Source organism: Bufo bufo, chromosome 9, assembly GCF_905171765.1.
Source record: "Bufo bufo chromosome 9, aBufBuf1.1, whole genome shotgun sequence".
NCBI classification, from domain to species: domain Eukaryota; kingdom Metazoa; phylum Chordata; class Amphibia; order Anura; family Bufonidae; genus Bufo; species Bufo bufo.
Window position 1 is genome coordinate 138,566,271 of NC_053397.1, and position 25,173 is coordinate 138,591,443.

Sequence of the window (25,173 nt, forward strand, 5' to 3'; positions counted from 1 at the left end):
CAGAAACACCCCACATGTGGTCGTAAACTGCTATATGGGCACACGGCAGGGCGCAGAAGGAAAGGAACTCCACATGGTTTTTAGATGCCATGTCCCATTTGAAGCCCCCTGATGCACCCTTACAGTAGAAACTCCCAAGAAGTGACCCCATTTTGGAAATTAGGGGATAAGGTGCCAGTTTTATTAGTACTATTTTTGGGTACATATGATTTTTTGATCATTCATTATAACACTTTATGGGGCAAGGTGACCAAAAAATTGGTTGTTTTAGCACAGTTTCTATTTATTTATTTTTACAGCGTTCACCTGAGGGGTTCAGTCAAGTGACATTTTTATAGAGCAGATTGTTACGGACGTGGCGATACCTAATATGTATACTTTTTATAATTTATTAAAGTTTTACACAAAAGCATTTTTGAAACCCAAAAATTATGTTTTAATGTGTCCATGTTCTGAGAGCTATAGTTTTTTTATTTTTTGAGAGATTTTCTTATGTAGGGGCTCATTTTTTGCGGGATGAGGTGACGGTTTTATTGGTACCATTTTGTGGGACATACGCGTTTTTGATCACTTGGTGTTGCACCTTTTGTGATGCAAGGTGACAAAAATTGCTTGTTTTGACAGTTTTTTTTTTTTTTACGGTGTTCACCCGAGGGGTTAGGTCATGTGATATTTTTATAGAGCTGGTTTTTACGGACGCGGCAATACTAAATATGTCTATTTTATTTTTTCTATTTTTAATTTTTTTTTTATTCCTTAATTGGGATTTTTTTTTTTTTTTTACATGTGAAACTTTTTTTTATTTTATTTTTTCAACCCTTTATTTTATTTTTATTTTACACTTTTCGTCCCCCATAAGGTCATACAAGACCTCTGGGGGACATTTACTTCACTTTTTATTTTTTTTTCACTGTTGATTTCTCCTGTAACTGGGGCTGACATAGTAGCCCCAGTTACAGGACAAATGCACCCCTAGAGAGGCTGAACAGCAGCAATCCAGCGCTGTACAGCCTCACAGCAGGGCTGATCGAGGTCTCAGAGACCTCACACAGCCCCTGCACTCTCCGGTCCTGGCGGTCACATGACCGCCGGGCCGGAATAGGAAGCGCACAACGCTTCCTGCTCTGCAGACACAGCGCTCGGTGAGCGCTGTGTCTGCAGCGATCGTGAAGGCAGGGACACCTGGGCACTGTCCCTGCCTTGTCTTAGGGTTGCCCTGCTGTCACTGACAGCGGGCAACCCGATCAGCAGCTGCACGATTAGCGTGCAGCTGCTATTTCTGACAGGACGTTTTAAAACGTGCTGTCAGAAATAGACGTCCACCCATAGGACGTTTATATCCTATGGGCGGACGTGAGGCGGTTAATCCACCTATGGCTTGCTAAATTAGTATCGAAGGAACTTAGAGCGGAATCCTGGACCTTTAAAGGTGGAAGGCCCAATTCCAGACCTTTTTGCAGGAAAATCAAAAATTTTCTGGATTCTAGGTTTATCAAGTATATTGCGGAGGTCACTTTTTTCGTGCAACATCTCAGTGTAGATAAAACAGTGTCTGAAAGTCGCTGGAGTTTTAATACAGAGATCTCAGGATCCAAGCTGTGAGTATCTCTGGATGTGAATGCAGAACTGGACCCTGATGAAAGATGTCGTTCCTGTGGGACAACAACCAAGGATCCGCAATAGTTAACTTCGGGAGGAGGGAGAACCAACTCATTTTTGTCCAGTAGGGGGTGATTAGAATGACAGTCACTCTTCCCTGGAGGATATTCTGAATTACCTTTGGAATCAGGGGGAAGAGGAGGGAATGCATAAGCTAACTCCCAGTCCAAAGTTATGGAAAGAGCATCTTTTTTTTCAAGGATTGTCCCTTGGGTTTAGAGAACAAAATATTTTTAGTTTTGTATTTCTTCTTGAGGCAAACAGGTCTATTGTTGGAGAGCCCCACCTGTCTGTTATCATGTTGATTAATTCTCGATTCAATAAGCACTCTGTATGATCTATTCTCTGCTTCTTTATTTAAGGTGCCCTTGAGATGAATCGCAGAGATTAACTTCACCTCTCTCTCGGCCCAGGCAAATATCTTCTTTGAAAGACCTAGAAGCTACTTTGATCTCGTTCCTCCCTGGTGTAGGAGGTATGCAACCGTAGTTATGTTGCCCGATAATATCTTCACGTGATTATTTCGAAGAGACCTTGAGGCGGATTTTAGGGTCTCCCAGACGGCTATTAAAGAGGACCTTTCACTAGAATAAAAAAAATCTAAAACTAAACATACAGACATGGAGAGCGGCGCCCAGGAATCCCCCTGCACTTACTATTATCCCTGGGCGCCGCTCCGTTCTCTTCATATGTTCGGCTCAACTGGGTGGAGCCTGCCGGCGTCTCCTTCTCTCAGGCTGTAGCGCTGGCCAATCGCAGCTCTCAGCTCATAGCCCGAGAGAGGAAAAAAAAAAAAAAAACAGGCTATGAGCTGAGCGCTGCGATTGGCCAGCGCTACAGCCTGGGAGAAGGAGACGCCGGCAGGCTCCACACAGTTGAGCCGAACATATGAAGATACCGGAGCCTATACCGGGAGAACGGAGCAGCGCCCTGGGATAATAGTAAGTGCAGGGGGATCCCTGGGCGCCGCTCTCCATGTCTGTATGCTTAGTTTAGATTTTTTATTCTAGTGAAAGGTCCTCTTTAACTTGCGCAGATTTGAAGACTGGTTGGTTACTACTTTGTTCCAGGTACCTTGGTAACAGCTGTCTCAGATTTTTGCTCCCCAACCTCTTCTGCTTGCATCTGTCAGGACCATTATAGGAGATTTGTTCCAAACTACTCATTTGGATAAATTTTGTGCAACTGTCCACCAGGAGAGAGATGTTTTTATGAAACCCAGTATCAGTAACTTCCGGTCTAGCGAGCTTAGCTGTTTGTCCCATTGTTGCAAGATCCAGATCTGCATGGTACGATAGTGGGATTGACACCATGCTACCGAAGGAATACAGGTGGTTAGAAAACCCAGTATGCTCATTGCTTCCAACCTAAGGCCCCCTGCACAAAAACGTGTGCACCCTATGGTTGTGCTGTGGCCCACAAAATGATGGCCGCAATGCAGGAACACAGTCCGTGGGGCAGCCGCAGCGGATCCATTAACTTGAATGGGTCCGCGATCGGGCCGTTCCGCAAAAAGATAGGACATGTTCTATCTTTTTGCGGAACGGAAGAACGGGACGAAACCCCACGAAAGCACTTCCTAGTGGTTCCGTTCCGTGCTTCCGTTCCATTCCACATCTTCGGACCCATTCAAGTAAATGGGTCCACTTCTGTGATGCGGAATGCCCACGGAACGGCACCCGTGTATTGCGGATCCGCAATACAGCAACGGAGTGCAGACGTTCTTGTGTAGGGGGCCTTAGTCTGTCAGACGGGATAAAAGTATTTTTAAAATCGGAAGTTAAATGATCCACTGAGTCGTCATTAACCAGAATGTCGTCTAGGTATGGTACTAGAATTAGGCCCTCCTGCCTCAAATGACCACCCATCTCGAAACACTATTTTAGTGAATACTCTTGGGGAAATCCCGAAAGGCAGTGCTGTGAATTGGTAATGAAGAATCTGACCCTTTGTATTCCTGATCGCAAACCTTAGGAACTTCTGGTAACTGTCATGAATAGGAACATGGTAATATGTGTCTTTTAGATAGACTGTGCACATAACGGCCCCTAACTTTATTAGTGGAATGATGGATTTCAGAGATTCCTTCCTGAACTTTCTGTATACGATAAATCAAAAATTTATTATAGTATGAAAGAAGTGCTCTTTTTCCCCCTCACTAGGAATAGTGTTGAGTAGAAGCCTTGTTCTCTTTGAGAAAAGGGAACAGGGACTACTACTCCCAGTGTTATCAAATCTCGAACTCCTTGCAACACATTTTCCTGGGATCTTCTGGAACCTAAGTTGGTGATCAGGAATTTTTTGGAGGGGACAGTAGAAAACTATTTTGTATCCTGATATTATTTCTAGGGCCCAAGTGTTTGAGGTTATATTTCCCAGGGAACTAGAAAATTTTGCAGTCTCCCCCCTATTCTGGCGTCATTGTCTTTTACCAGATTTACTTTGGGGATTAAGGAGGAAATCCCTTCCTCTACCCCCACTTTGGGTAGCTCCAGCAGCACGATTTTCCCTTGCCCCTGTAGGACTTGTCCTGACTAGATTAAGGGAGAAAAGAAAATTTACTTTTGTATGGCCTTTTTAATTTAATTTTATTTTTTTTAAATCAGCAGATTTCTCCACAAACTTATCAAGAACTGGTCTTATCTCCTGAAAAGAGGATAGAGCAAAGCTTCATTTTAGAAGTCTTATCCCCCAACCAGGATTTCATCCAAAGAGCTCTGCGGGCTGCATTTGATAAGATTGCATCTCTGGCAGAAAATCTAACAGATTCTGCGGATGCATCTGCCAAAAAAGCTGTTGCGGATTTTAATAGAGGAATAGAAGCTAGTATTTCCTCCTGTGGAGTTTTATTTCTAATGTGATTTTCTAGCTCATTTAACCACAGATACATGGATCTAGCTACTGACGTGGCAGCTATATTTGCTTTAAGACTGAACATAGATGCCTCCCATGATTTCCACAAAAGGCCATCTGCTTTTTGTTCCATTGGGTCTGAGTTGAGACGCATCTTCAAATGGCAAAGATGTCTTTGTTTACTTTAGCCACTTAGAACATCAATTTTCAGAATATCTTCAAATAATTTAGATTCAGAAGGATCGAACAGCAGACTATTCTTATATTCTTGTAAAATGCCCAGCCTTTTCTCAGGATCAGACCACTCTTCCATAATCATTTCCTTAATGTTCTCATTTTTTGGGAAGACTCTGGCATGTTTAATTCCTTAAGACCACAGCCTTATTTCACCTTAAGGACCAGGCCATTATTTGCAAATCTAACCAGTGTCACTTTAAGTGGTGATAACGTTAAAACGCTTGGACCTATCCAGGCCATTCTGAGATAGTTTTTTCGTCACATATTGTACTTCATGACACTGGTAAAATGGAGTAAAAAAATTCACTTTTATTTATAAAAAAATACCAAAAATTTGGAAAAGTTCGCAAATTTCCAAGTTTCAATTTCTCTACTTCTATAATACATAGTAATACCTACAAAAATAGTTATTACTTTACATTCCCCATATGTCTACTTCATGTTAGGATCATTTTGGGAATGACATTTTATTTTTGAGGGACGTTACAAGGCTTAGAAGTAAAATTTCAAAAACCAACTTTTTAAAGGACTAGTTCAGGTCTGAAGTCACTTTGTGAGGCTTTCATAATAGAAACCACCCAAAAATGACCCCATTCTAGAAACTACACCCCTCAGGGTATTCAAAACTGATTTAACAAACGTCGTTAACACTTTAGGTGTTCCACAAGAATGAATGGAAAATAGATACAATTTTAAAAATTTCACTTTAACACATTTTCCATTTTAATATTTTTTTTTCCGCAGTTACAAAGCAAGGGTTAACAGCCAAACAAAAGTCAATATTTATGGCCCTGATTCTGTAGTTTACAGAAACACCCCATATGTGGTCGTAAGCTGCTGTCCGGGCCCACGGTAGGGCGCAGAAGGAAAGGAATGCCATACGGTTTTTGGAAGGCAGATTTTGCTGGACTGGTTTTTTGGACACCATGTCCCATTTGAAGCCCCCCTGATGCACCCCTAGAGTATAAACTCCAAAAAAGTGACCCCATTTTAGAAACTACGGGATAGGGTGGAAGTTTTGTTGGTACTAGTTTAGGGTACATATGATTTTTGGTTGCTCTATATTACACTTTTTGTGAGGCAAGATAACAAGAAACAGCTGTTTTGGCACAGTTTTTATTTTTTGTTATTTACAACATTCATCTGAGCAGGTTGTCACGGACGCGGCGATACCTAATATGTATACAATTTTTTTTATTTATGTAAGTTTTACACAATGATTTCATTTAAAAAATAAAAAAAAAAATCATGTTTTAGTGTCTCCATAGTCTGAGAGCACTAGTTTTTTCACTTTTTGGCTGATTATCTTGGGTTAGGGTCTCATTTTTTGCGGGATGAGATGACAGTTTGAATGGCACTATTTTGGGGTGCATATGACTTTTTGATCGCTTGCTATTACAGTTTTTGTGATGTAAGATGACAAGAAAATGGCTTTTTTTACACCGTTTATTAATATTTTTTTTTTTTTTTTAATGGTGTTCACCTGAGGGGTTAGGTCATGTGATATTTTAATAGAGCCGGTCGATATGGATGCGGCGATACCCAATATGTATACTTTTTTTTAATTTACACAACAGCTTTTTTAAAACAAAACAATTTTTTTTTTTAATTGTCTCCATATTCGGAGCCATAGTTTTTTTTTTTTTTGGGCGATTGTCTTAGGTAGGGGCTCATTTTCTGCGGGATGAGGCGACGGTTAGATTGGTACTATTTTGGTGGGCATACGCCTTTTCAATCGCTTATTGTTGTACTTTTTGTGATGTAAGGTGACAATAAAACTGTTTATTTGGCATAGTTTTTATTTTTTGTTTTTTTACAGTGTTCATCTGAGGGGTTAGGTCATGCGATAGGTTTATAGAGCCGGTCGACACAGATGCAGCGATACCTAATATGTCTACTTTTTTTTTTTCCCTATTTTTTCCCAATTTTTTTTTTTTACTTTATTTTGGAAAATTACATTTTTGTTTATTCTACTTGAAACTTATTTTTTGGGGGAAAACAATTTTTTCAACTTTTTACTTTATTTTTTGTCCCACTTTGGGACTTCAACTTTTGGGGTCTAATCCCTTTTACAATGCATTCCAATACTTCTGTATTGGAATGCATTGGCTGTATGAGTAATACTGTGTGCATTAGGCCTCATGCACACGGCCGTGTTCCGCGTGTAATGACCGGCGTCACGCAAAGGGAGGGAAATGGGAAGGTCCTGTCCAAGGGAGAGGGAAAGATGGTGACCCCTGACTCACCTTGCGGCTGGCACCTGACTGCCCTGACGTCCCTAGACGGGTTCCTCACCCGTACGCCGATCACGTGCCTAAACCCTGGCTTTCCCTAGGATGAGCCCTATGTAGTGAACAGGGCGGTGGGATCACTAGTCCGCACCACTGACACTAAGAGGAAAACACCAAGGAGAGGACAGACAATACAGACAAACATATAATCCTAGGTGGGCGACAACAGCAGACCACCAAGGCCCAACAGGGATCCGGAGGGTAATGTTCTGGAACAACAACCAGGGAACACAGCTACACAGCTTCAGTGGGTCAGTATAGAAGTCCAGGCAGGAAGCTCTATATCTGGCAACCAGAGAAGTGAGAGATGGGAATATAAGAAGGTTGGGATTGCTGGACAAGAAACAGCTGAGGAGGAGAAGCTCCGGATCCCTGAGTGAGCCAAAAAGGATTGCAAGGCAAACTCAGAAAGCTACCATTAATAAACAGCACTGTCATTAGACATCGAGCGCGCAGCCACCCGCTGCGACTTCCTGACCCCGGGTATAATGGAATCAGGCGTGGCTCTTGACACCCTCGTGACACCGCGGCCGAGAGCGGTCCGTGGTAACCCGGCCGGGATTCCTGCTGACTCGTATAGTGTATTACTGTACAGCAGCGGCTGCATGAAGCGCACGGCATCATAGCAACCAATGACGCCGTGCGCTCCTGCCGTCAGCAGGAATCCCGGCCGGGTTACCACGGACCGCTCTCGGCCGCGGAACACGGCCATGTGCATGAGGCCTTACTCATACAGCTTCCAGCCTGTGAGATCCAGGGGGCTGGATCTCACAGGCTCGTCACTGGAAGGCAGCGCCGATGCCTAAGGAAGGCATCGTGCTGCCTTCAATGCCATCGGGTGCCCCCTACAGCCGCATGGGGACCCAATGGCACCGCCGCCAGCCGCAAAAGTGAAAAGCTGCAAACCGCAGGTCACGAGAACCCCCTCGCATTTAGCCAAGGTGCCTGCTCAATGATTTGAGCAGGCACCGGGTTCCGATAACCACCCGCCGATCGGAAATACACAGGGCGTACAGGTACGCCCTGTGTCCTTAACAGGTTAACTAAGTCCACCAAACATTTCTTCCTGTATGGAAGGTGCTTTCTTGACTTCCTCAACCCCCATGGTAGCACGAACTGCCTTTAAGAGGTCATTCATTTCATCAGATGAAGAGTAGAACTTCCTATTTCCCTCTGACACCTCTCCCTCTGATAGGGGTCCGTCATCAGCCCATTGCTTGAAAGAAGACAACCCTCATTTTTGGTCGCTTAGGGGGTTGAGGTCCCTGGGACATCTCTGTCATAGTCCACATGGAGGACCGTATTTCTTCCTGAATCATGGTTCTGATACCGTCCATAAGTGATTGTTGCTCCTCACGAATAACATTAGATATGCAGTTCTTGCAGAGTTTTTTTTTTACATATGAATCAGGTAAGATATACATTTTAGAGGCTTTTTAGCTTTCTTCTGTGCCTCCTTTGCCTGAGGATATGAAAAAACGACTCGGTCAGGAGTCATTTTACATAGAGTATGGTGGAGAAAAAAAGAACGCCAAGACTAAGTGCTCCCATATTTCTATGTACATAAAAAGCAAAGATATAGATACTTAAAAACGGATATATACCACAAGGGAAACTTACAAAAGGCAGCGCTGGGGCATCAAGCTCCCTAGGACTTTGCAGCCCATGGCCCGACATATTGAGACAGTGGAAGTATCACTCTACTCACTCAGACCTCAGATCAGCATTAGTCCGTGGCTCCCCGTTGTTCTTTTATCCTGCTGCCTACCGCTCCTATGAACTTCCAGGTCATACCACACGACCACCGCGACGTCATGAGTCTTCAGCGTGCCAGCACGCCTGCTGCGCTACCAGCTCAACTTACAGGGGGAGAGGAGCCAGCATCCCCCGGATGTTCCAGAGCGAGCCCTCGCAGTTCCTACAGCCCCACAGTAGCGCGTGGCCGCTGGCAGACTGGGGTGCTCAAAGAAATTAAATAAGCTTAAGGTAAATAGGAGACTGTTCCTACAGGTCTCCCAAGAAAAACAAATTTCCACTTCATGTACCTGACGTGCAGGGAGACTCTTCTCTGCCGCTGGCTTCAGTAGGTACAGGAAACACTGGGGAATGGTGGTGGGAGGGGGCAATTTAACCTCTTCTCTGTTCCTGCCCCTACAGAGGTCTGATATGGAAACAACCAGCTAAATGCTCTCTGACTATAATGTGGTCCAAGGCCATCTGGCCATTTTCCGGCATACATGCTGGGTATCGTCCAAAGCAGGTTTTTTTTTGTCCTGCCAAAACCCAGCTTGAATGCTGTAACAAGGCCGGACCCCATTACAGTCAATCGCTGCAGCAGCCAGCAGTATCCAGATATACCCGATATGGTACATTCTGGCTGGCTGTTCTACTGACAGACTGTATATTGCAGCTGTGAAAGAAGCCTTATATGTGTGCATTTATTTGCTATACCACTGTAAGAAATATAGTTTTTTATAAAGCAATACGTTATTTTAAGAAGGTTTCTTATTAGAGTACTCGATTAATCGTAAAATTGTTAGAATACTTTATTACTAAAATAATAGTTTGCTGCAGCCCTAAATGGGAGCGTAATACGCATGACTGGCCACTGCTCCCATTCACTTCTATGGGCTCGACGGAAATAGCCGAGCCAGCTCTCGGCTATTTTCGGCTGCCCCATAGAAAATGAATGGAGGGCGGATCCGCATGCGCCTTTTCTGGTCTCCGTTCTCAACACGCACCTACAAGACAATGGGGGGAAATGCTAGCGATATGGTCCCATTGTCTGTCCTGAGACAATCCCTTTAAGGGGTAGGCTGGCTAGATATATTGATCACCTATCGTCAGGATAGGTCTTCAATATCTGATCGACAGGAGTCCAGCACTCGGCATCCCTGCCGATCAGCTGTTTGAAGGGTGCTCCATGTAAGCGCGGCTTCCTGTTTATTACACTGCCTGTCGTCTCGAAAGTGAAGTGTAATACAAGTACTTTCTCCATTCACGTGAATGGAGCGAGTACTTCTCATTACAATACGCTGCTGCACAGGAGAGGTTGTCTAGTGTAAAGACCAGGATCTCCTCTTCAGCTGATTGCGGGGGGGTGTTAGATCATCAATATCTGATTGGTGAGGACCTATCAACAATATACATGGCTGGACAACACTTATTTTAAAGATAGAAAAAATATATATAGCAGCACAACGAAAAAAATATAAATAAAACCTTTTCTTGTGGTGGTGCCAGCCGTGTTAGGAGCCAGTCTGAAGCTCCCCCTAGGATGCGTCATATATGGAAAACCGCAGCACTCACTTGTCTTCAATTACGTAGGATTTATTCACCAACAACAATGCAACGTTTCGACCGTAATGGTCTTTCTCAAGCCTGGACAACACTTTTAACGTGTCAGGGAATGCCATAAAAATAAAACTATAGTGGAATTTTGTTTTTTAATCAAATTCTACCCCATTTGTGTTTTTGTTTCATGCTTCCCACCACAATTATAAGTGGTGCCATTTGAAAGAACAATTAGTCCCGCAAAAAAAAAAAAAAAAAAAAAAAAAAAAAAAAAAAAAAAGGTTATGCCTCCGGGAAGGCAGGGCGTAAGAAACAAACAGAAAAAACTTAGCGTCATAAAGAAAAAAATTTGTGCGGGTAAAAATAAAGTACTAGTCTCCTGACGGAAATGCCATCTGGGCTGGTGGTTTATGGGCCAGGTGGCAACCCTACCTATGGGTGTTAGTAAATGTAGGGCACTCTGTAGAAAGGGTCACCAGACATACACTGCCAGGGAGGGGGACAGTCACAGAGCAGGAGCCATGTCACCCCCTCTGACAGTTCCACCATAACAACCTGTACGGTGCCTAGGCTCACCTCTGCAGCCAGCGTGTGAAGAAGTCGAGCTCTGAGCGATGCAGCACGGCCGGATTACTCTGACACAAGAGGACAAACTCCCGCAGCTCGTGTAACTTCCGTGGATCCATGGCTGGCAGAGACGCGTTCACTGTGGAATAGACCGGAAGGCTGCTGGAAAGAGCTAGAAGCAGGAGGAGACGGAGGAGGGCGTGGCTAAGCGTTGACCACGCCCGGTCGCAGCCTGGCTTTCAGGCGCCATGATGACAGTATACGCTAGAGGGTGCATAATGCAAACCCTTACATAGAAAGAGAACTTTACGTTAGAATTGATACGTATTTTGTGACGTTCTCCACAGTAGACTGACAAAACCTGTGCATTAAATGCGGTGACAAGGACTTGCTGACCACTAGTTCCTATCTAGAGGCGCTTCTCTTCAAAGCAGTCATTGAATGTTTCATTCCTTAACGATAAAACGTCTGTAAAAAGTATACTACTCCCGTTCACACCGCTAGGTTTCTGGCGCGGCATTCAGGCAGGGTTCCCTTCCTGTGCTGATGTCATCAGTGCGCGGCTGAGCTAGGCCCCACGTGGTGCGGCGGAGAGGACGCGGGAGGAGAAGCTGTACCGAGGCCGAGCAGCCATGTGGCGCGCCGCCCGCACCTTTCTGTCAGGTAGCTTTCCTCTGGTACTTCTGTTTGGGGCGCGTTCACACAATGCGGACTTTTTTTTTTTATGCCTGTCCAACTGTCCAGACAAATAGGACTTTTTTCCTGTGTCAAAGGAAAAAAAAGATATGTTCCTGTATTTCTTTAGTCAGTCTACTTTCACACTGGCGTTTTGGCTTTCCGTTTGTGAGATCCGTTCAGGGCTCTCAGCTGTCCGAAACGGATCAGTTTGCCTTCTAATCCATTCTGAATGGAAAAGGATCCACTCAGAACACATCAGTTTGCCTCCGATCAGTCTCCATTCCGCTCTGGAGGCGGACACCCAAACGCTGCCAAACGGATCTGTCCTGGCACAATGTAAGTCAGTGGGGACGGATCTGTTTTCACTGGCACAGTAGAAAACGGATCCGTCCTCCATTGACTTTAAATAGTGTTCATGACGGATCCGTCTTGGCTATAGAAAACATAATTTAACCGTATCCGTTCATGACGAATGCATGCGGTTGTATTATTGTAACGGAAGCGTTTTTGCAGATGCATGATAAATCCGAAAAAAAATGCTAGTGTGAAAGTAGCCTTATTTTCATGGTAATTTAAATTTTACAGTTCCCAGTTAACCCTTTGAAGGGGTTGTCTGGTTTCTGATATTGATGACTTGTGCTCACGATAGGTGATCAATATCAGTCTGGCGGGGGTCTGATTCCCGACACCCCCGCTAACCAACTTCACCTGCGGGGGCAGTCTCTTCACTGTTTACCTGCAAGCCAGCAATGTATTTACAGCTGTAGAAGCAGGAACTAGGCCTGTTTCTCATCTGCGGACAGATCTCTGCCACTCCCCATTATAGTGAATGGGACCGGTGGGTGTCACCTAGCGTTCGGCAGTGTCGGTGTTCTGCCAGATCTCTATACCTTGCGAAAAGTCTATAACGGAAGTGACGCGCCGCACAGGAATCAGCTGGAGGAGGGTGATCGTTGGAGCTGGAGGAGGGAAAGAATAGTTGCAGCGCCGAGATAGAAGTACTTCGTGCACCGCGCGTGCGCACTTAGGGGTATAGAGATTTTGCAGCAGATCTCCCTACCCGTGAGTGCGCACAAATCGTCAGATCAAATCAGGATGAACTGCATCTGATGATTTGTGCGCACGTGCCACTCGGGGGTAGGGAGATCTGATGCAACATTTTGCGCTGCAAAATCTCTATACCCCTAAGTGCGCACGCGCGGTGCACGAAGTACTTCTATCGCGGCGCTGCAACGATTCTTTCCTAAGCCAGTGGATGTGCGCAGCGCCACGCACACCCTCCTCAAGCTTATTCTTATGCGGCTGCGTCACTTCCGGTATAGACTTTTTGCAAGGTATAGAGATCTGGCAGAACACCGGATCCAGACATCTCCTGCAAGCTGCTCCCTGCCAGAGATGCCTAACACTCGTGTGGAACTAGCCTTCCACTTTGCTGCTGTAAGGTAGAAGTAGGGTGTCGGACCCCCGCCGATCTAATATATGACCTGTCCTAAGGATAGTTCATCAGGATTGGTAACCAGACAACCCCTTTTTAAGGACTAAGTTATTTTCTGTTTTTGTGGTTTGATTTTATTACTCCCTGCCTTTCCGGAGTTCTGTTCATGTAGCCCTATGTGGGCTTCTTTGTTGCGGGACAAGTTGTACTTTCTATTTGCACCATTTAAAGGGTTTCTGTCACCCTAATTTTCACTGTTAAACAGGCTGACATTCGAGATGTGAAAATGTCATCTGAATTTAACTAGGGCTGCAATGATTAATCGACTTTATCGATAATATTTGATTACGGGATTCGTTGTCGATGAATCCAATTATCGAATAATCACTGATTTGTTGCTATGCGGGCGGTTTACTTTAAATCAGCGCATCTTTATTTTACCTTACAATGAAGCTCCAGTAACAGGCAGAGCGAACGGCGGCGTAACGTCACTTACTCATAAAGTGGGCTGAGCAGGTGCGTCACGTGAGTGAGTGACGTTACGCCGCCGCCCGCTCTGCCTGTTACCTAAGCTTCATTGTAAGGTAATAAAGATGCGCTGAGTAAAAGTTACTGCCAGAATAGTCTGCTGTGAGCAGCGGGCCGGGGCTGTTATGGGGAGGGGGATCTGTGTATGGCACTGCTATGGGGAGGGGGATCTGTGTATGGCACTGCTATGGGGAGGGGGATCTGTGGATGACATATAGCATAAGATGCTATATAGTGTCATCTATAGCCCCCCCCCCCCATTATCAGTGGCATCCACAGATCCCCCCCCCCATTATCAGTGGCATCCACAGATCCCCCCCCCCTCCCCATAACAGTGCACAGATCCCCCTCCCATAACAGTGCCATCCACAGATCCCCCTCCCCTTAACAGTGCCATCCACAGATCCCCCTCCCCTTAACAGTGCCATCCACAGATCCCCCTCCCCATAACCGTGCCATCCACAGATCCCCCTCCCCATAACAGTGCCATCCACAGATCCCCCTCCCCATAACAGTGCCATCCACAGATCCCCCTCCCCATAACAGTGCCATCCACAGATCCCCCTCCCATAACAGTGCCATCCACAGATCCCCTCCCCATAACAGTGCCATCCACAGATCCCCCTCCCCATAACAGTGCCATCCACAATTTGTTTTAATATGGCCTTTGAACATAATTTTTCAAGTAAAATCATATAAACCTCTTTGTTTTGTAATTTTGGTGTTTTTCCCGATTAAACGATTAAATTATCGACAACTAATCGATTATTCAAATAATCGTTAGCTGCAGCCCTAAATTTAACTCTGCATTTCTTTTATTTAAGTATGCCCCCGTTTTTACGTAATTTTAACTTTTATTATATGCAAATGAGTCTTTAGGAGCAGGGGGGGGCGTTGCACCTGCTCCTGGAGGCTCCGTTCGCTAACTTCATTTCCATGCCCTTCTGTTTTGATTGACAGGGCCAGGCCATCGTTGGTTCTCTTGCTGGCCCCATCTGCCGTGTAAATCTCGTGCCTGCGCCGTTCTGTTCAGTATTCGACGCAGGCACAGTGAGAAAGCCTGCTGCCGTGAAGCTGTGTGAAGGCTAATTTAGTTTTTTGTTAATACCATTTTGGACTGTGTATTATTCTTTTCCCTAACGCCTCCACAACGGCACTTATTGGGGAGTGTCCCCGCCTCGGACAGGAAACAACGACGTAGAAGCAGAAGATTTAAGAACCTCCTCCCCTTTACCTAGTCAGTCGTTGTTTCCTGTCCGACGGAAGACGTGGAAGCCGCTCTTGTAGCAGGAGTAACTTTTCTTCCGCCCAGCCTCACCTCGATCCTGGGGTTTTCCCCACTTCATGTGGGAGGGCTGGAGCAGGGAACGGGCCCGCGGGGACGCATTGCCTCCCTTCCTGTTCCTTGGGGTAAGTCCTGGTTGCAGGTGTCCCCGGGCGCATGTGCGGTAGCTGCCAGAGACTATCGCGGGATCCGACGTCCGGCGTGTGACGTCAGCGGGTGAGATTCTCCTTGGGCAAGAGAATCTCGCGAGAAGGCGGAGCTCCAGCGGCGCGGATTTTAAAAAGAGTTCCTCAAACACAGCGTCCTCGTGCTACGAGGACGATGCAAAGCCCTGGAGATATGGACACCGCCAGAAAACCCGTGGATCCTTCAGCCTCTGCCCTCAGCCCGGCCAGAGAGACCGCGACCCTGAAGCCGCCTGGTGGAGATTTGGCACGGAAAAAATGTGGCATTTGTCGCAAAGCACTCTCCTCCAAGTCAAAAAAACCTCTGTGCCCCAAGTGCACAGAAAAAATTGTCTCAGAGGAATCCCCTTCCCTGCTCGAGTCCATGAGGTCAATAATTAAGGAAGAAGTGAATTCCGCAGTAGACCTAAGAATGCCGTCATCCCCAAGACCATCCACCTCTCAAAGATCCCTAGCCTCTGACGCCGGGTGTGAATGGGATGAAGGGGAAATCTTTTCTGAGGTAGTCTCCTCCTCTGAAGACAACTCAGGTAAACCCCTCTTTCTGCCGGAAGAGACAGATGGATTCTTAAAAATCATCCGAGCAACTATGAACATCGAGGAGGTGAAGGAGGCTCACTCTGTACAAGACCGGATGTACCAGGGGTTAGGGGAAAGGAAGAAAAGAACCTTCCCCATTCACAATAATGTCAAGTCCCTCATTGCAAGGGAATGGAAAGATCCAAAAAAAAGGGTGGCTATATCGGGTGCCTTTAAACGCAAATACCCCTTTGATGATGCTGATTCTAACCTGTGGGAAAAAACCCCAAAGGTAGATGCACCAGTAGCCCGGATCTCTAAAAGAACCTCGCTACCCTTTGAGGATACTGGCCTCCTCAGAGACCCCATGGACAAAAAGTGTGAGAGCCTCCTAAAGAAATCATGGGAGACTAACACAGCTATGCTGCGACCAAGTATAGCTTCCACCTGTACTGCAAGAACACTCTCAGTATGGCTGAACCAGCTAGAGGATCATCTGGCGGCGGGTACCCCGCGGGAAGAAATCCTAGCTTCCCTACCAGCCCTAAAGAAGGCGTCTAATTTTCTTGCCGATGCATCTGCAGACTTAGTAAAGTTTTCTGCCCGGTCAGCGGCCTTATCGAATGCCACAAGAAGAGCTGTCTGGCTCCGCACCTGGTCAGGGGACGCGAGCTCAAAGAATCGCCTATGCTCCATCCCGTGTGAAGGCGATAGACTATTTGGGTCCACCTTGGATGATATTCTGGATCAGGCGGCGGACAGGAAGAAGGGCTTCCCTATAGAGAACCGCTATTTCCATCAGAGGCGTTCCTTTCGGAATCAAAGAAAGCCCAAAGGAGATCCTAAGAAAAAAGAGGGTTCAAAGAGGTGGCAGCCCTCCAGAGGTAGGGGTAGAAGGTTTCTCTTTAACACCGAGAATGCTTCATCCTCAAAACAATGAAGCTAGACATCAAGTGGGGGGCAGACTAATCTACTTTGCTGCCGTCTGGGAAAATATAGGAGCATCTCCCTGGGTAGTGGACACCCTAAGTCATGGCCTAAAGTTAGAGTTTCTGTCAATACCCACAGATCATTTCATGATCAACAAAATCCTACCTCATCAAGAAAAACAATCCTGCCTAGAGTCAGAAATTACATCACTCATTCAGAAAGGAGTAATCTGTCAGGGTCCTGCGGAAGAACAGGGAAAAGGGTTTTACTCCCCTGTCTTCTTAATCCAAAAACCCAACAAGACCTATCGACTAATAATTAACTTAAAAGGTTTAAACAAGTTTATCATTTACAAACGCTTCAAGATGGAGTCAGTGAGATCCACCATAAATGTCCTGCCCCAAGACTGCTTCATGGCGACCATGGACCTTCAGGACTCCTATTACCACGTCCCGATTGCTGTGGCCCATCAAAAGTATTTGAGATTCGCTATCTATATAAATAACCGGCTCTGTCATTTTCAGTTCATAGCCCTTCCCTTTGGGCTTTCCTCAGCCCCAAGGGTGTTTTCAAAAGTTATGTCTGATGTCGTCAAAGCCCTTCACCTAAGAAGCATCCAAATTATACCGTACCTGGACGACTTTCTGGTAGTTGCTCCCTGTGAAGAGACCCTTCTGTCGCACCTAGCAGATGTTCAGAAATTTTTTACCACCCTAGGGTGGATAATAAATTTCAAAAAGTCAGACTTAAATCCAGCACAAAGCAAAACCTTTTTAGGGGTAACATTAGATTCCCATTGATTAATGTCTTTTCTTCCACAGATCAAACAGATCGAGCTCCAGGAAAAAGTCTCGCTTTTCTGCAGCCAAAAATCCACAACGATAAGGAACCTCATGACCATTCTAGGTATCCTTACGTCCACGATCCAGTCAGTAAGGTGGGCCCAACACCACACAAGACCACTTCAGGCGTTCCTCCTATCTTCCTGGGATGGCACCTCCTCGGCCCTAGAAAAGCGAGTATTGATTCCGAAATCGGTAAAAACATCTCTTCTGTGGTGGAGAATCAGAAAACACCTTCAGACGGGTGTTTCCTGGAGACAAGGAGATCAAATGATCATAACCACAGACGCCAGCAGCATCGGCTGGGGGGGTCACTCAGGTGGGAAAGTGGTCCAAGGCACTTGGGGAGCGGATCTACTACAAGCCTCCTCCAACTTAAAAGAACTCTCAGCGGTATACAAAGTCATGGTCGCTCTCTTAACGCCTACATCACCAAAAAGTATAAAAGTCTTCTCAGACAATACTACCGCGGTCGCCTATTTAAACAAACAGGGAGGAACCAGGAGTCGCTCCCTAGCAGCCGTAAGCGAAAAAATCTTCTCCTGGACAGAGAGCAACCTGATTTCCCTTACAGCCTTACATGTCAGAGGAGAAGAAAATACTTTAGCCGACTTCCTCAGCCGTCAAACTCTGAAAGAGGGAGAGTGGTCCCTAAATCCACAAATATTTCACCAATTGTGTCTCAAGTGGGGGACTCCAGAAATAGATCTGTTTGCGACAAAGTCCAACAAACAGACCAAACAGTTCTGTTCCCTCTCCCAAAAGGACCAGCCATTATGGATAGATGCCCTATCCCGACCATGGCCAAACTGCCTTCTCTATGCCTTTCCTCCCTTTAGCCTAATACCGAAGTCTCTGATAAAGGTACAGGAAGAGAAGGCCAAGGTAATCTTTATAGCCCCTCACTGGCCGAGAAGATCCTGGTTCCCCTTGCTACTTCACCTTTCAGCAGGGGAATCCTGGGTCCTCCCATCCATTCTGGATCTCCTTCATCAAGGCCCAGTAGATCACCCAAGCGTCAAAAACTTGAACCTGAGGGCCTGGAGACTGAACGCAACACTTTAAGAAAAAAGGGACTCTCGGATTCAGTTATTTCTACTCTTATGCTCAGCCGGAAACCCATAACATCCAGAATTTATATGCGGACCTGGAAAGCCTTTCAGAAATTCGCGGGTGACGCGAGTTTGCCCAACATTCCTCAAATTCTGCAGTTCCTTCAAGCCGGACTTGACAAAGGCCTCAGGCCAGCAACCCTTAGAGTGCAGGTATCAGCCCTTAGTGTGTTTTTGGACGTCAAGTTGTCAGAATCCTCTTTAATAAAGCGTTTTCTCAAGGGCGCAACGAGAAAGACTCCTGTAGTTCGTCCTACCATTGCTCCCTGGGATCTTAATTTAGTACTGTCTGTACTAATGTCTCCCTCATTTGAACCTATAGAAGATATATCCCTGAGACTTCTGACGTTGAAGACAGTATTCCTTACGGCCATTACAACGGCTAGAAGAGTCGGGGAGATCCAAGCCTTTTCATATAAACCTCCTTATCTGACAATCTTCGATGATCGCATAATTCTGAAACATTGCCCAGCCTTCCTACCTAAGGTAGTGTCTAGATTTCACTGCGAACAAGAAATATCACTGCCCTCGTTCTGTGCTTCACCAACCTCGGAAAAGGAGAAGAATTACCACAACTTGGAAGTAAGAAGGGTGGTAATCTGCTACCTCAACAGAACTTCATCGTTCAGGCACTCAGACCAACTGTTCTTACAATACCAAGGGCCCAACAAAGGTCACGGGGCAAGCAAACCTACGATATCCAGATGGATAAAAAACATGATCCAGTTAGCTTACCTGCAGAAAGACCTCCAACCCCCGGTGGGAATAAGGGCTCACTCCACCAGAGCGGTATCATCCTCATGGGCGGAGGCAGCATCTGTATCATTAGAACAGATATGTAGAGCCGCAACCTGGGCCAATCCTATGACTTTTTTCAATCACTATAGGCTGGATATCCTTAAGAACCAGGACTTATCATTTGGGCGCAGGGTACTTTCTGCTGCTGTCCCTCCCTAGATCCTATTACTCTGTTAATCCTCCAATAAGTGCCGTTGTGGAGGCGTTAGGGAAAATAAATAATTACTCTTACCGGTAATTGGTTTTTCCAATAGCCTCCACAACGGCACTGGGATTCCCTCCCTAAAATATTATTACATGGGTCTAAGTTTGTAAAGACTTATTGTTTTCCTTCTAATGATGTAATTGTCCTTGGTTATTAATACATGATTTATCTTGGCATCACTTCCGTGTCCTCTCTTATTGACTGACTAGGTAAAGGGGAGGAGGTTCTTAAATCTTCTGCTTCTACGTCGTTGTTTCCTGTCCGAGGCGGGGACACTCCCCAATAAGTGCCGTTGTGGAGGCTATTGGAAAAACCAATTACCGGTAAGAGTAATTATTTATTTAATCACTTTTTATTCAGTTTGTTGGGAGGTGAAGCGATGGAAGAAACGTAGAATTTATCATTTTGAGGTTTTTTTTTCTGGTAAGACGATCATTTTCTAGTGATATGCCCCCATTGTCACTGGTGGGAATAGTCCTTTGACAAAAAAATTGCGACTTATGGACATTTTTGTGCTTGGCAGTGCCTATGATGTTTATTTTATTTGTGTATTTTTATTTTGGGGAAAGGGGGGAGATTTTAATTTTTTAAAAATATTTTTAAAATATACAGTCGTGGCCAAAAGTTTTGAGAATTACATAAATATTGGAATTTGGAAAAGTTGCTGCTTAAGTTTTTATAATAGCCATTTGCATATACTCCAGAATGTTATGAAGAGTGATCAGATGAATTGCATAGTCCTTCTTTGCCATGAAAATTAACTTAATCCCAAAAAAAACTTTCCACTGCATTTCATTGCTGTCATTAAAGGACCTGCTGAGATCATTTCAGTAATCGTCTTGTCTTGTTAACTCAGGTTAGAATGTTGACGAGCACAAGGCTGGAGATCATTATGTCAGGCTGATTGGGTTAAAATGGCAGACTTGACATGTTAAAAGGAGGGTGATGCTTGAAATCATTGTTCTTCCATTGTTAACCATCGTGACCTGCAAAGAAACGCGTGCAGCCATCATTGCGTTGCATAAAAATGGCTTCACAGGCAAGGATATTGTGGCTACTAAGATTGCACCTCAATCAACAATTTATAGGATCATCAAGAACTTCAAGGAAAGAGGTTCAATTCTTGTTAAGAAGGCTTCAGGGCGTCCAAGAAAGTCCAGCAAGCGCCAGGATCGTCTCCTAAAGAGGATTCAGCTGCGGGATCGGAGTGCCACCAGTGCAGAGCTTGCTCAGGAATGGCAGCAGGCAGATGTGAGCGCATCTGCACGCACAGTGAGGCGAAGACTTTTGGAAGATGGCCTGGTGTCAAAAAGGGCAGCAAAGAAGCCACTTCTCTCCAAAAAAAAAAACATCAAGGACAGATTGATCTTCTGCAGAAAGTATGGTGAATGGACTGCTGAGGACTGGGGCAAAGTCATATTCTCTGATGAAGCCTCTTTCCGATTGTTTGGGGCATCTGGAAAAAGGCTTGTCCGGAGAAGAAAAAGTGAGCGCTACCATCAGTCCTGTGTCATGCCAACAGTAAAGCATCCTGAGACCATTCTTGTGTGGGGTTGCTTCTCATCCAAGGGAGTGGGCTCACTCACAATTTTGCCCCAAAACACAGCCTTGAATAAAGAATGGTACCAAAACACCCTCCAACTTCAACTTCTTCCAACAACAGTTTGGTGAAGAACAATGCATTTTCAAGCACGATGGAGCACCGTGCCATAAGGCAAAAGTGATAACTAAGTGGCTCGCGGACCAAAACGTTCACATTTTGGGTCCATGGCCTGGAAACTCCCCAGATCTTAATCCCATTGAGAACTTGTGGTCAATCCTCAAGAGGCGGGTGGACAAACAAAACCCACTAATTCTGACAAACTCCAAGAAGTGATTATGAAAGAATGGGTTGTTATCAGTCAGGAATTGGCCCAGAAGTTGGTTGAGAGCATGCCCAGTCGAATTGCAGAGGTCCTGAAAAAGAACGGCCAACACTGCAAATACTGACTCTTTGCATAAATGTCATGTAATTGTCGATAAAAGCCTTTGAAACGTATGAAGTGCGTGTAATTATATCTCACTACATCACAGAAACAACTGAAACAAAGATCTAAAAGCAGTTTAGCAGCAAACTTTGCGAAAACTAATATTTGTGTCATTCTCAAAACTTTTGGCCACGACTGTATATACACTTTTTAATAGTTCTCCCAGGGAACTTGAACGAGCAATCATTAGATTGCCACTCCCATAGACTCCTCTCCACCTGTGGTCCTCCAGCCACAGCTCTCCCCGCTCCGTTGGGACCAGCACCTATCAGACAATGGGGGCATATCCTAGCAATATGCCCCAATTGTATGTGATGGGAATACCCCTTTAAGAGGATGGAGGCTTCTGCACACACCATCCGGCTCCCCAGATTCCCACTAAGGGTAGCCGTTGCATGGCCAGGAGTGCATGTTTCCGATTATTTTAGCTTCCAGATCCAATGGTCACATTTGACCACGACATCTAAGAGGATAAATGTGTGCAATCAATGTTATCGTCGATCACATACATTAGCCCTGGTCTCTGCCGCGAGCGGTTGCCATCTTTAAGTACCCGATTGCAGATGTATATATATATACATGGGGGTTGGTCAGAAAGGGAAGGACCCATAAATGATCTAATTTAGAAATAACCCCCCTAAAATTTATTCATGTATTTTCAATATGGTGGCTCACTTCAAGCTGATTATGGAATCAGGTGCTACTAGCCCAAATTAGAGGGACACCCACCCTCTGGTCAGGTATAGCTAATAGAAAAGAGAATAATGGGTGAGCACTCTAGCACTTGGACTTATTAAAATTTATTAAATCAATTTATTGATACATGTACAGTTATAAAATCAATTAAGATAGGTAAAAACATGAAAATGCTGTTGCCAATGAGAAAACAATGTGCTGGAATCTCACAATTCACATATACACAATCCTTGCAATGTCCAAATAATGTAGGCTATCAGGATGGTAGTGTTTGGACGCGAATCCACTACTCAAGTGTCAAATCTCTGGTATGGATATAAGTTCTTATCCCATATATATAAATCCGCGTCAAGCGTAAGTGGATATCCAAGACATAGTTATAATAATAGTAGTAGTGATTGTCTCTTCCACAGAGTTTCCAAAGCAATCAGTCTCTGACGTTATCTCAAGCTTAATAGCCGTAGGTATTATTTATAACCTCATGAGTAGATCAGTGCTTTGAGAAGGAATAGTTCTTACCTTCCTTCCTATCCAAACTAGTGTCGAGCGGTGCGGGTTAGTACCGGCGTCACGCTTCCAACTTCTCTCGCCGGCTGTCCCGAACTATCGCGGGAGTTGGGGCGGGACTTGGTTAGTCCGTGCCTGTTGATCTTCCGGCTGGAACAAAGAAACTGCCTCTTCGGTCTGTGTTTACTTGTTCCAATAGTGATTACTGCAACTGCAATATTCGTAGCGTGGCCACGCTAATAGTCACGGAGGTACTTCTCACAGGTGTCCGGACCAGACGCGTTTCGGGAATTATCCTTCCCTTCCTCAGTGGTGACCACTGAGGAAGGGAAGGCTAATTCCCGAAACGCGTCTGGCCCGGACACCTGTGAGAAGTACCTCCGTGACTACAGGGCTCCAGATGGCGACCAAAATGGTCGCCAATGCGACTTAGAATTTACAAATGGCGACAAGACTTTTTAGTCTTGTCGCCATTTGCGACTAGACCCGCCGCAGCTCTGCTCAATACAGCGGCGGGGCACAGGAGCTGATGATCGTTCTCAGCAGTGCAGGAGGAGTCTCTCCCTCCCCCCCTGTGCTGCTGCTGCCGCCGCCTCCACCAATAAGAAGAGACGGGAGGAGGAGGGGAGGGGCTGTGGCCACTGCGCCACCAATGAAGAAAACTGACCTGTAATACAAATGCAGGAGGCGGGTGCCGGAATCAAATAGCCGACACCCGACCTCTATGACAGGGAGCTGCGATCAGCTGCAGTTGAGTTAACCCTTCAGGTGCGGTACCTGAGGGGTTAATTGTAGCTGATCGCAGCCCCCTGTCACAAAGGTCGGGTGCCGGCTATTTGATACCGGCACCCGCCTCCTGTATTTGTATAAGAAACGTTGGTGGCACAGTGCCCCCCCCCCCCCCAATATAATAAACATTGGTTGCTCAGTGGGAAGTGCCAATGAGGGTTAAAAATAATAAAAGAAAATTTACTCACCTCCTCCAGTTGATCCGTAGCTGCCGGTCTCCTGTACTTACTTCTTTCTTCAGAACCTGTGGTGATGTCACTGAGCTCATCACATGGCCCATTACCATGGTGATGGATCATGTGATGAGCACAGTGATGTCACCACAGGTCCTGAAGAAAGAAGTAAGTACAGGAGATCGGCAGCTACGGATCAACTGGAGGAGGTGAGTAAATTTTCTTTTATTATTTTTAACCCTCATTGGCACTTCCCACTGAGCCACCAATGTTTATTATATTGGGGGGGGGGGGGCACACTGCGCCACCAATGTTTATTATATTGGGGTGATGGGGGGGCACACTGCGCCACTAATGTTTATTATATTGGGGTGATGGGGGGGGGCGCACTGCGCCACCAATGTTTATTATATGGGGGGGGGCGCACTGCGCCACCAATGTTTATTATATTGAGGGGGGGCGCACTGCGCCACCAATGTTTATTATATTGGGGTGATGGGGGGCGCACTGCGCCACCAATGTTTATTATACTGGAGTGTTGGGGGGCACACTGCGCCACCAATGTTTATTATATGGGGGGGGCGCACTGCGCCACCAATGTTTATTATATTGGGGTGATGGGGGGGCACACTGCGTCACCAATGTTTATTATATGGGGGGGGCGCACTGCGCCAATGTTTATTATATTGGGATGATGGGGGGGGGCGCACTGCGCCACCAATGTTTATTATATTGACCTTCTACTATGCAGTCTGTATTCAGAATGCTATTATTTCCCCTTATAACCATGTTATAAGGGAAAATAATAATCATCGGGTCTCCATCCCGATTGTCACCTAGCAACCGTGCGTGAAAATCGCACCGCATCCGCACTTGCTTGCGATTTTCACGCAGCCCCATTAACTTCTATGGGGCCTGCGTTGCGTGAAAAACGCAGAATATAGAGCATGCTGCGATTCTCACGCAACGCACAAGTGATGTGTGAAAATCACCGCTCATGTGCACAGCCCCATAGAAGTGAATGGGTCCGGATTTAGTGCGGGTGCATTCCGGTATTCTGAATGCCGGATCCGGCACTAATACATTCCTATGGGGAAAAATGCTGGATACGGCTTTCAGGCAAGTCTTCAGTTTTTTTCGCCGGAGATAAAACCGTAGCATGCTGTGGTTTTATCTTTTGCCTGATCAGTCAAAATGACTGAACTGAAGACGTCCTGATGCATCCTGAACGGATTACTCTCCATTCAGAATGCATGGGGATATGCCCGATCAGTTCTTTTCCTGTATAGAGCCCCTGTGACGGAACTCAGTGCCGGAAAAGAAAAACGCTAGTGTGAAAGTACCCTAAAATATTAAGTTTAAATCCCCCCTTTCCCAATTTTACATATAAAATATATAAACAATAAATAAATAAACATATTACATAGCGCTGCGTCCGAAAAGTCTAAACTATTAAATTATTAAAAAATATCTCCTATGCGGTGAGCATTCGCCATTTTTTTAGTCACCTTGTCACCCCAAAAAATAGCATAGGACTGTTCTATTATGGACCGAACGTTTCAT

General features: G+C 45.5%; 2 protein-coding genes across 3 annotated transcripts in view; one reads left to right on the forward strand and one right to left on the reverse strand.

Annotated features, from left to right (window-relative positions):
- ST13 (ST13 Hsp70 interacting protein) overlaps positions 1 to 11,192 on the reverse strand; it is a 325,403-nt gene extending 314,211 nt beyond the window's left edge. Inside the window, exon 1 of the mRNA XM_040406554.1 lies at positions 10,911 to 11,192. Coding sequence (XP_040262488.1) covers positions 10,911 to 11,020 — 110 coding nt within the window. The 5' untranslated portion in view covers positions 11,021 to 11,192. The remainder of the gene's footprint in view (positions 1 to 10,910) is intronic.
- A 100-nt stretch (positions 11,193 to 11,292) lies between these two features.
- XPNPEP3 (X-prolyl aminopeptidase 3) overlaps positions 11,293 to 25,173 on the forward strand; it is a 720,273-nt gene continuing 706,392 nt past the window's right edge. Inside the window, exon 1 of one of the 2 annotated variants that reach the window (XM_040406553.1) lies at positions 11,293 to 11,564. Coding sequence is in view for 1 of the 2 variants with exons in the window: in XM_040406552.1 (XP_040262486.1) it covers positions 11,534 to 11,564 (31 nt within the window). In the remaining variant the exon portion in view is untranslated. The remainder of the gene's footprint in view (positions 11,565 to 25,173) is intronic. The other variant, XM_040406552.1, reaches the window with a different exon arrangement.